This window comes from Vigna umbellata, chromosome 6 (genome assembly GCF_029865625.1).
Source record: "Vigna umbellata cultivar VRB3 chromosome 6, Vumbellata_1.0, whole genome shotgun sequence".
Classification (NCBI taxonomy): Eukaryota; Viridiplantae; Streptophyta; class Magnoliopsida; order Fabales; family Fabaceae; genus Vigna; species Vigna umbellata.
In genome coordinates this window covers 21,668,103-21,679,463 of record NC_142170.1, presented here as the reverse complement: position 1 = coordinate 21,679,463, position 11,361 = coordinate 21,668,103, and the positions used below count along the sequence as shown (strand labels likewise).

At 35.9% G+C, this 11,361-nt stretch overlaps 1 protein-coding gene across 1 annotated transcript; it reads right to left on the bottom strand.

Annotated features, from left to right (window-relative positions):
* Nucleotides 1-6,460: 6,460 nt before the first annotated feature.
* On the bottom strand, nt 6,461-10,987 carry LOC148196973 (long-chain-alcohol oxidase FAO1-like). The gene is made up of 3 exons (XM_047304969.2): nt 10,666-10,987; nt 9,032-9,304; nt 6,461-8,599 (listed from the first exon to the last, which is right to left on the bottom strand). The coding sequence occupies exons 1-3, from the start codon at nt 10,897-10,899 to the stop codon at nt 6,842-6,844; spliced, it is 2,265 nt and encodes a 754-aa protein (XP_047160925.2). The 5' UTR covers nt 10,900-10,987; the 3' UTR covers nt 6,461-6,841.
* Nucleotides 10,988-11,361: the final 374 nt, after the last annotated feature.

Below are 11,361 nucleotides of genomic sequence, written 5' to 3'. Positions count from 1 at the left end.
CCGTCTACCATTATTCTCCTCTGCCATATTTTCAGTGCTATGGTAAGACCTTGGTGGTGAAGGTTGTAAGAGTGTCTCAGGAGAAGGGAATAGTTCTCTTGAAGTTCGAACTCTCCTCCTCCTTCTACTTTCGTCCAAGCCTTCAAGAAGAGGTTTTGAGGTTTTCTTGCTTCTAGTGCGAATTGCTTCCTGCATACACAAGAAAACAAAACCCTAGAAAAATTTTGTTAGCACAAAAAGATAGAAAAGAGAAGAAATAATTAAAGGATATAATTGAAAAGATAAGAAGATAGGAAATAAAAATAAAAACCGAAAAAAATAACAGAAAATAAAACAGAAAATAAAAACAGAAAATAAAAATAGAAAATAAAAATAGAAAATACAAAATTCAAAAATCAAGTCAAAAGTAATAAAAAATCACACAAATAGACAAGTTAAACCACGAGTCGCCGGCAATGGCGCCAAAAACTTGTTTACCCCTCGGCAAGTGTAACCGAATCGTATCAAGTAATAATCCTGGTAAGACCAATTATCGTTCTCCCAAAGGACTCACGGCCTAGACAACTATGTGATTTATTGATTAATTAAGACTTGTGAACAAATTGTTGTAAGTTTCAAATGCAAAAGACTGAAAAGTAAATATGTATGCATGTGATGATCAATGGGCAAGAAGAAACAAAACACGTGAATTGAAATATATGGATGAATATGTTGTTGGGGTTTATCAATTTCATCCTATCCACTCTCTTGTATTTAAGAATTCATCATTCTTTTCATTAATGTTAATGCCACTTTCTAAATTGCTTTAAACCCGATGTCTAGGCGAAGAAAGCCTAATCATAATCACTAGTTTACAATGTCTTGTCTCCCTAGCAATTAATCACGCATTATAGTGAACAAAAGCTTAAAGGCAACCAACCATCATACTCTTATGTCTAGGTTTGTAATATACTGTTGGGAGAGATTCCCCAGATCTAGATTTCCCCGTATGTGTCCATATCGGCAAAACCAATAATCATGACATCGAATGAGTTAAACAATGCATGCTTTGAGCAAAGAGGAAAAACCCTAACTATTAATGAAAGAAAGCATGTATCATAAAAATGATCTTGAAGAACAAATTCCATACAAGAGAGTTTCTAAGGATTTACATTGATTTCCTAACAACAAAATAAGTTTAGTTCACCATATTCATGGTGAAACTAGATGAAATACAATGGAAAAGTGAAGGATAGAACCCTAGAAAGTTGAGAAAGGAGCCTTAGCATCCAAAATCCTCCTCCAAGGGGTGAAAGAGTGTGTTTTTGCTTCGTCCCAGCCAAAGATGACTGACCTAGGTTAACTAAAACCTTATATAATATTCTAAAAAATACAGAAAAGTAGGTCCAAGCCAAGAAAAGTGCCGCTCAGCGGTAGTAGCGTGTGATCAATTCTTCCCCTCAGCGGCATTTCTCCCCTAAGCGATGCCAACGGGTCTTTGAGAGTGCCGCTCAGCGGTAATTGGCGCTGAGCGGTACTTGCGGTTTCTCTTCTTTTGCACTTTTTGTGTCCTTTTCTGATTCCATTATGTTCCACTTCACTTCTTTCATCAAATTCATCTCAAAACCTGCAAAAATAAGGAAATCAGGCATAAAACCTGTCCAACTCTCTTATTTCCAACAATTCAACAAAATCATGAGTTCAAGCTAATTTCTAAGTCATAAAGGTTGTAATTGAAGTCAATTTTAAGTATAAAAATAACAGTTTTTCAACTGTTATCAGTTGTGTAGGTCTGATTTAATTGGTGTCATATAGCTAGTGCATCAGTTTACAAGAATGCAGTGTAGGATGCCTACAAGTGAAGAATGGATCTGCTGATTAGTTGAGCACGCGGAAGAAGCATTAATTGGTTCTGTTTGTTTAAATTGTTTGTGTTATAGCTTGCAATTTGTTGGATGTTGTGATTTGCTGAATTGGGTGTGATTTTCTTGCAGTTTATTCCTAGAGAGCAAAAGACATTTTCTTTGTAACTGCATCAAGGGCACAAGACCGAGAAAATGGAAGTGCTTATTGCCATATATATACACATCACCTTGTGCAATCTGTTTTAGCTAAGGAAATTTTGATTGAAGATCTATGCATTTGCCTTTGTAGGAAACTAATCAGGAGATTCAAAAGCATTGATTTCAAAAGCAACAAAGTTGAACCAAGACTAAGTTGTCCAGAATGCAGAGGTCGACCAAGACCGTAGCAGCCCAGCTTAGCTTTAATAATTCTTTTGTATTTGTTTGATCCATTTAATTTGTAATAGGTTTGTATTAGCCTACTGGTAGTTTTAGTTTTGTTCTTAATTTGTAAAAGGCCTTTAAAAAGTCCAAGTGCTTTGGAAGAGTCGTTGGTGTTCTTTCAACCATTGGCAACATTATTTGTTTGACTTGAATTTTGATTTTACGTGTTAGGAGTGATTTAGGCTAAAAGAGACTAAACTCTAAGCCTTCTCACATTAGAGTTTGCTAGTCTCTTAATTGTCTTTGATTGTGTTTGTTTTTTAGTTATATACTTTGTTTCTAAAGGTGATTTTAGTTTAAGGGGTAATTAGTTAGTAGCCTAAAGACATTTCTGGCAAGGCAAGACTTGGTACTTAAGCAGCTCTTTAGCTCACCTCTCTTACTTGGGACTAGTCTAAGTGGAAGCTTTTAACCCTTTTGATTAAGAACACTTTTAAAAACAAAGATGTCTTGTTATAGTTCATATAGGTCGTGTAGGTCATCTTGGATAGAAAATTGTGATGAAATGTTTAATCAAGCTAGGAATCTTCCATTCTTTGGTAAAGACATAGGTGCATTAACATACCTAGCTTGGGAAAAAGAAATTGATAAAATAAATCCTTGGTGTTATAGAGAGAGTGAATCTTATGTTCTTAGCATATATCTCTCTAAGTTAGAAGACCATGCAAGTGAGTGGTGGGATGAAAGACAATATCATGTTAGGAAAGGTAGAAAGTCCTCCATTCGTGATTGGTATGAATTAAAAGCTTGAATGAGAAGAAAGTTTGTGCCTTCAAGCATTAACAGAAACCTAGAATTAGTTAGAGATTGCATTGAAGATGGATAATTATTTCTTGAGAGTTTAAATGATCATGGTTTTCTTCGTAGAGAACTAGAATTTGGGGCAAGACTTGAAGAGATCAAGGATAAGAAAAGAGAAAGAGAGATTGAGAGAAAAGAAGAGGAAGAAAGGAGAGAAGAAGAGAAGAGAGAAAGAGAAAAAAAAGAAGAGAAAAAGAAGAGAGAAGACAAGAAGAAGAAAGAAATAGAGAAGAAGAGAGAAAAGAAGAGAGAAGAAGAGAAGACGAATGGAGAAAAGAAGAAGAGAAAGAGAGAGAAGAGAAGAAGAAAAGAAGAGAGAAGAAAGAGAAAAGAAAGAAAAGGAGAAATTGCTACTGATGGCAACTTTGACTCCAATCATGGAACCTAAATTTAAAAGGGAAGGTTTCCAATCTCTTAAATCTTTTCCAATCATTTTTAACTCTTCTAATTTTAATTTCTCTTTTAAACCAATTGTCATTATGTATTCTATGCATACCTTTTCGAATGGCAATTCAAATCTTGAGTTATTGTTATCTTTAAGAAAACAAATAACTCAAGACAAAAATGAATTTGGACTTCTAAAAATTCAAAAGACTACAAAAAGATATATTAGAAGTCCTTATTTCCTTGTTTTTATAGAAAATTTCTTTCTTGGATCAATATTAATTGAAGATATATTTGATGTGTATTGCAGATTTGTGTTTGATCTAGGAGGAAGAAAAGTAGACCTACAAGAATAAGGCCACTTTAACATGGCCATGCTCCGAAGACTGTGTGGAGTTTTTTATTCATAAGGCGATTGCCAAATTTGAGGACAAATCTTTTGTTAAGAGGGAGGGTATGATGGAATCCTCCCTAACGTACCTTTCTTAGTGTTCTCTTTGTATTTTTACATTTCATTTTAAATGTAGCTTAGCTTGCTGGTTACTATAAATACCCAGCTCCTCTCTTGTAATGGGACTTTTGAGATTAATGAGAAATGATTTTTCTGAAACCAGAAACATTTCTCCCTTGATAGTCAAGGCTAGAGAGTCCAAAGACTCCCTCTAGCCACCTTCCAAGCACACTTCCTATTTTTCATTCTTCCATTTTACTCCATTGTGCTTCCATTAATGCTCTCCTCCATGACGCACTGTTCATTCCTCCAAGCCATCTTCTCGTGCACATCATTCAACCAATCTTCATTCACCACGCGTCAGAGGCCATTGCCTCGTCATTTTCTCTCTCACGCATCAGAGAGCATCTTCATTTCTCACATTTTCCACTTCCAAGAAACCTCATCTTAGGTTTTCCTCTCAAGTGCATCACCATCACTGTAGGTCTTGTTTTCATCACAGACAAGGTATTGGTTATAAGGCTAAAAGTAATAGGATAAACTCAAAGAAATTTATTGATCTGAGTAAAAACCTACTACTAATGCATGCTTTTACTACAATACGCTTGGTCACACAGTTAGAAACTGTTATTTTACAAATGGGTTCCCAATGAACAGCTTCCTGCTACTAAGAAGACAGGACCCAAATTCAAATGGGTACCAGCGTCAAAACCTTTTAACTGTTGTGCAAGAAAGGAGCAGTAGTTGGTGAAGCAGTATTCAACTCAAGGATGAACTACCATGATGAAATAAACAAGTTCTTGATTCAATGGTTGTGGTAACTATATCTAAACTTTTTCATGCATCATGCATCATAAGCATTGGTATGATTGATTGTTATATGCATGGTTGATATATGCTGATTGAATTGTTTATTTTTTGTGAAAATACTGCTATGCGACTTTTAATTGATTGTATTAAGTATCGAGTCGAATATTTTGCGTGTAAGTGTTTCTCTGTTTTGGTAACACTCTATCAAAACATTAAATCCACTTTATCTTTATTAAAACCGATTATTAGTCTCTGTTTTAAACTTTCGTATGTTTTGAAAATTTTGAATTTGATGAATTCGGTTTTTTGCACTAAAGTGAACTTTTGTGTTCCCTCCAAATCTAAATTTGTTTTGATAAAAACCCTAAAACACAGAAGAGTGTCACTAATCTTCTCAGCAGACATTTGAATCCTTCCTTCTGATATTCTACAATCTCTAAACAAAAGTGGCGTCCAGTTCATCTCAGAGAAAAAGAGTAAAGACATTGGGCACTAAATACTTGAGGCGACCATCACAACTGGAAGGATGGATCAATCATGATGGAGCTCAATCCAAGTTTGTTGATTGCTGGAAAATGAGAAAATTAACTACGCATAAATTCTTGAAACTTAGCTTCTTCAGGAATGAAGGTTTCCAATTTCAAGGTTGGCTAAAACGCCAAGGGCTGAAGAAACTCGTTGAGATTGCCGATCCTTGGTATCCTAAGCAATTTCTAATAGAGACTAAAGCATAACAGACTCATATTTAAAAGAAAGAGAACCTAAGAAAAATTCTAAACAGTAACAATGAATAGAAGAACTGAAAACAAACTTGGAAGCTTCGAGAGTCAACTACAACTAACTCAGACTCTTTCTCCAACCGTCAACCTTGAACCTTCATTCTGACCGATCAACACTATGGGCTGGCCTCCTATGGTTTGATCATCCTTCTGGGCTTCTTCCTTTTGGGCCGTGGAGCTCGCATCTTGAATTTCTGCAACACTTCTTCTCTCTGCTGGAAGAACCCTAGCTTGAGGGTTGAGAGAATTGAGGAAAACCCCTCTTTACGAGCTCTCTGCTTTCTCAAATCGATGTGGTCAAACCTTACCCCTAAAGACTGCAGCAGCGTTCCAAAAACGCACCACATCACTTATGCTCAGCCCATGCAGCAATTGATCAAGCTTATCAGGTTTTTTATGTCAAAGATCCTACATCTGATCATTGGTGTGTTGCTCTTCAAGGAAAAAAATAAATTGATATTAATGAAGAAAATCTGATTAATTTTCATATTCCTAACAACCATATATTTAAAATTACAATAAATTTGGATGAGGACCCTCTAGTTGACGATGTACATGCAATTCAGGAAGATCACTATGTGGCAATATACATATGACCAATCCATAACTTTATGCATGGATTTCAAATTGACATTGGATGTAGGCTTGACCGAACCTGTATAAAAACTCATTGTTTGATCTTTCTATCCCTACACTCTTTTATTCAGTCGACTTCTTACTGTACTCAATCGATTTAATTTCCGCTGCATAAACAAAAATGTCAATATGCGTTTTTCATATCTATTACCTACATGTCATATGTAACATGTTAATATGTTTTTGTGTTAGTGAATACTTATTCTTTGCTTAAGAGTCAAGACTACGTAATTTAATTACACCATCCTTCGCTAACTTTCTAATGTGTGTTTTAAAGAGAAAATTGTAATGATGTTTTTAAGATCAAATGGATGATTGATTTCATTACAGTATAAAAGAAAAATGACAATTACGTATTTCTTTATAAGAAGACATGAGTTTTTTTTTATGTGATTGATTTTCTTGTTTCCATATAGAAGAGTACCTTTGCTGAACAAAGATAATTGAAAACTCGAATTACACATCTCCATATACCATATACCAGTAAATATTAACACATACCCAGATTTTCTATTCAAGACTGAGATTCAGTTCTCATAATTCCTTTCTTAAAAGGAGATGGAGATTATAAATCCCACCAAAAGGGTGTGTCCTTTCTTTAGTAAAAGGTGCCTGAGGATGAAAAATTTTCTATTGTAAACTTATTTTTATGGTAAAAGGCACCCAATTTGATGATCCAACTCGAATTACATGCCTCGAGTGATGAAGAAAATTCAAGGAACTTCTGAGATTTGACTCTTTCCAAGGTAGTCTACTATTCTACTAGAGATACAGTATGCAGTTGATTGGATTGTGATCATGGGATTGACTCCAACTGCAGTTGGAAGCACACTAGCATCACAAACAAACAACCCTTCAGCCTCCCATGTCTCTCCATTCTCATCAACTGCACCTTCTTTTTCATTGACCCCCATTCTGCAGCTCCCCATTTGATGAGCAGAAGTATATATGTTCCATTTCTCACCTGGTGAAAGTGCTCCTTCCATTGGACACACACTGTCCAAGAACTCCTGCACCTCATTTTCACTAACGCCACTGCACCTGAGACTCTGACCATCACTTCTGTGTGTGCCTACCTCAACTGCTCCTGCAGCTATTAGAATCCTCAGTGCTTGTTGCAAGCCAGCCCTCATGTTTTCTCTGTCAGTTTCATTCAACTTGTAGTTGATCCTTCCTTCTGAAGTCACCCGTCCACCAGCCATGTCTCTTATAATTGTGATTAAATGTGCAGTTCTGGGGTAATTCAACATTCTTTCTTTGAAGTCTAGTCCTGACTGCCAAGGAAACAGTGCAGCAAAGGATGCTGGTCCTAGTGAAGGGGTTTCAATTATGGCTCTTGAATCAGATTTGGAGTCTGTTGATGGCACTTTATGGACTGATGTGATTATACCTCCCTCATAGGTTTTCCCCTTAAATTCTGAATTATTTGATTCTGGGAAGTATCCCCATGCCATTAGGACAGGGTGGAGATGGAGGTTCCTTCCAATGTTCTTATTTTTTAGTCCACTAGATATAAGTAAAGGGGGTGTCAAAAGTGCCCCACCAGAGGAAATTGTCACTTTAGCCTCAATTTGTAGCTTCATTGTGACTTGGTTGTTTAATGCTTTTGCCAGCACTCCCAAGCATTTCTTCTTTCTGCCATTTCCACTCCTGTTTCTTTCCAACAAGAACCTCTCAGCTTTGCATCCTGTTATTATTACTGCACCTTTGTCAACTGCATCTACAAGCCAAGTTGCTTGAGTCCCTTGTTTCTCTCCTTTTGGACAGCCATAACCACATGAGCCACAGTAATGATTCCCTGAAGAGTTTCTTGGCACATAGTCAACTTTGAGGCCAAGATTCTGACACCCTTTTCTCAGCACTTGATTTTGGAATCCCTCTTGTGTACAGTTTTCTTTGACTCCAATCCTTTCACATACAGACTCCATTGCAGAGAGATATTCTTGGCTTGAAAAGAAGGGAAGCTTGTGATCCTCAGACCACTCTTTCAGCACCTTGTGTGGTGTTTTAATGCAGGCAGACCAATTAACAGCAGAGCCACCTCCCACTGTTGATCCTGCCAAAACCAGTATTCTGGAGTCTGCAGAAGCAAGCATCCCCCCAGTTTCATATAGTTGATTCATTGAGGGACCTTCTAGAGATGAATAATCCTTAGGAGTAAAATAGTTTCCTTTCTCAAGAACAACCACCTTGTGGCCAGCCCTTGAAAGAACGGCAGCTGCAACACCTCCGCCACAACCAGACCCAACAACTACTGCATCACATTTGACTTTGAGGATGTTGCTTTCGAAGTCCAGTTCAACATTGAGGCCTTTCTTGGAAAGAGATTGTTGAAGAGTTGCGTCAGATTCATGCATGGTTTCTATAGTCCCCTTTTCAAGGGGCCTATTATTGGAGACACTGTCCAGTTTCTCATTTGATACCTCATATCCAATGGCTTTCCATGCCGGGTTATCACCATTTTCATCAACCTGCAAAAATTTCAAGAAATTTTCAATAGCTTTAATCTCTTTTAAGAAACTTTCAGGCTACAACATACTTCCTTCTTCTTAGTTTTAACCCCACAAGTTTAAAATGTTTAACTTTAGTCCATCAGTGTTCTATTCATCTGCTACTAGTTTTTATACTAATATAGTGAGAGTAAGGTAACATGAAAAACTCTGAAACATATCAATAAAAGTAAGTACTCTCAATAAGAAAAATATTGACGTAATAACTTAGTTTAAAAAGCACTGACAAGTATAAAGAAAACTTACTCAATTTAGGACACTAAATAAGACAAATGAGGGACTAAGTATTTCTTAGTGAAATTTTAGCGTGTTATATAATGTTATTAGAAATCATTAGGTGCAGATGACTAGTAACAATTAATAAGAGAACTTTGCGCAGAGACTGAACAATACCCAAGAGAAAAATGCATAAAGGCCCAGGACTTTGACATAACCAAATGCCAGTCTAATAGGCGTGAGGAACCTATGCTTCAACCAGTGCTGCATAACCTTTTCTCTCTTCTCCAAAGACATGTTTGAAAAGTTGTTGATATAAGGCCATTTCTCACCAAGACAGAGGAAACCACAAAGCAACAAGGTTCCCAACCTTGTAGCCAGCAGCCATAAGACCACTCTTATCAGTATCAGCGCTTCTATTAAGCTCCTCTTTGTGAGCAACTCAGCAACCTGTTTCCATTCAAAATAAGATATGATTATGAGAGATACGAAGAATGTTAACAAAAAATTACTCGACTAATCTAACAAACATTACTGTGCCACTCCGTTTAAAGAGTGCTTAAAAGAAATATTTTCCCTATCATATAATATAACTGTCGATAACTTAACGAATAGTTGGTCAACATGAATTTCAAAATATCTTCACAATACATAAATATAAAATGTCTCATCATATTATGTTTTAAGAGAAAATGCCATCACAGAAACGGTTTCTACCAAGATGGTAGGAGAAAAATCACAATCTAATTTTTCTCTAAGAGTTCCGCTTACATTAAATTGCAATAAATGGATTTATTAAAATTTCAGAAGTATAGGGCCTATTTATATTAATTACCCTGGTCCCAGTATCACCACGAGACTCTAAACTTCTGATGCATCATTATGAATTCATTATGACAGATAGTGATTTTGAATTAAAAAAAGTAGAGTTAATGAACAGTATACCGAACCAAACGAATCCGTGGATATGGTTCAATCCGTACTTCGACGACATACTAAAACAAGGAATTTCTGATCTGTGTACCAGAAAAGATGTAGGAAAATATTTAAGCTTTTGTTACTAGTATGAAATGACTTTAAAAGTGCAGAAGATAGACCAAATGTTCATCCTTAGTAGATTATTATTGGAATATGTTAAATTGAATCAAAGGGTATAAAGTAGTAATTAGGATACAAATTCATTCTAACTTTTTTTTCTGTTATACTGCACAAGAATGTGAATGCCACATGAAGAAAGTAAAAGTGATGGGAAAAAGTGTTCTTTCAAGTGCATGACAGGGACAGACAGAGACAGTAATTAGTAGCTGCCATGCTGCAATAGACAATCTCAGTTATTATGAGTTACTTTTTTAAGGTATAAGGTCAAATGATATCGCCAACTCATTAATGATTTTCATATCCAGTTACGTGTATCAATCCTTACACTTCTTCCATCTCGTACCAGAGGTGAATTTCAATCTGCATTTTTGAAATTACTTTCTTTCCCTTGTTATGAGTTCGTGTTGGTACACACACATTAAGAGCATGCAGCACTGCAAGGATTTTGAAATGAACATATGGTAATCATGTGGGGCCCACTTATACACTCAAGCTGTTTCTTGTCAACAGCAATTTCTTGTAAATCAGAGAAGGAAAACAAGTGATGAAGAAACTTAGTTCAATACTATACTTGCATATGATATCCCAAGCTCTTTAAACACACCCCAAAACTTCTGTTTATTATCAAAAACTCAACAACAAAAAGCATCTTAAATCAAATTTTGACAGAAAATTACGAAAACAAAAGCATATTTTATCAAGTATATATGTACCTCATGAGGGATTGGATAGCGAGAACCAGAAATGTCACAGAAATTCTGCAGAACCTTGTTGTCATCATTAGCAGGTTGGCCTTGTTTTCTGCTCTTCAAAGCATTCATAGGCAAAGGAGGCAACACAACCTCACAAATGCTTGCCAGTGATTCCATTTCAGCTGCAGAAAATCCATGTTTATACTTGCTACCTCCTCTTCCTCCCCTTAACAGTGGATGACACTCGCTTCCCATATTTCTCTTTTTCTCTCAGTGATCACTGATGATGATTTTGATTTAGTATGCCTCAGCACCTTACGCAGGTTTACTGAACTATGTCTGTGAACATGCACACACACACACACATATATATATATATATATATATATATATATATATATATATATATATATATATAAACTCAGAATTAAAAAATATAAGATAGTAGAAATTGTTGTGAGAAGAAAATTGAAAAAAAGGTACATAATATGCGTTTTTTTATTTTTAAAGGCCTTTTTTTTAGGTTTATTATGTTTATTATATTTATTTCATTGTGTTTACATTTGGGTGGTGGGGCATGAGGGTCTTTAACTTCCAAAGTTGTGTGTGTCACAACTCCCACCTGTGGAAATGACTAATTTGCACGATTTTATGAAAAATTGGGTGCGAGTACTAAGTTGGTTACATACCCAACCATTAGATATAGACATTTATTAA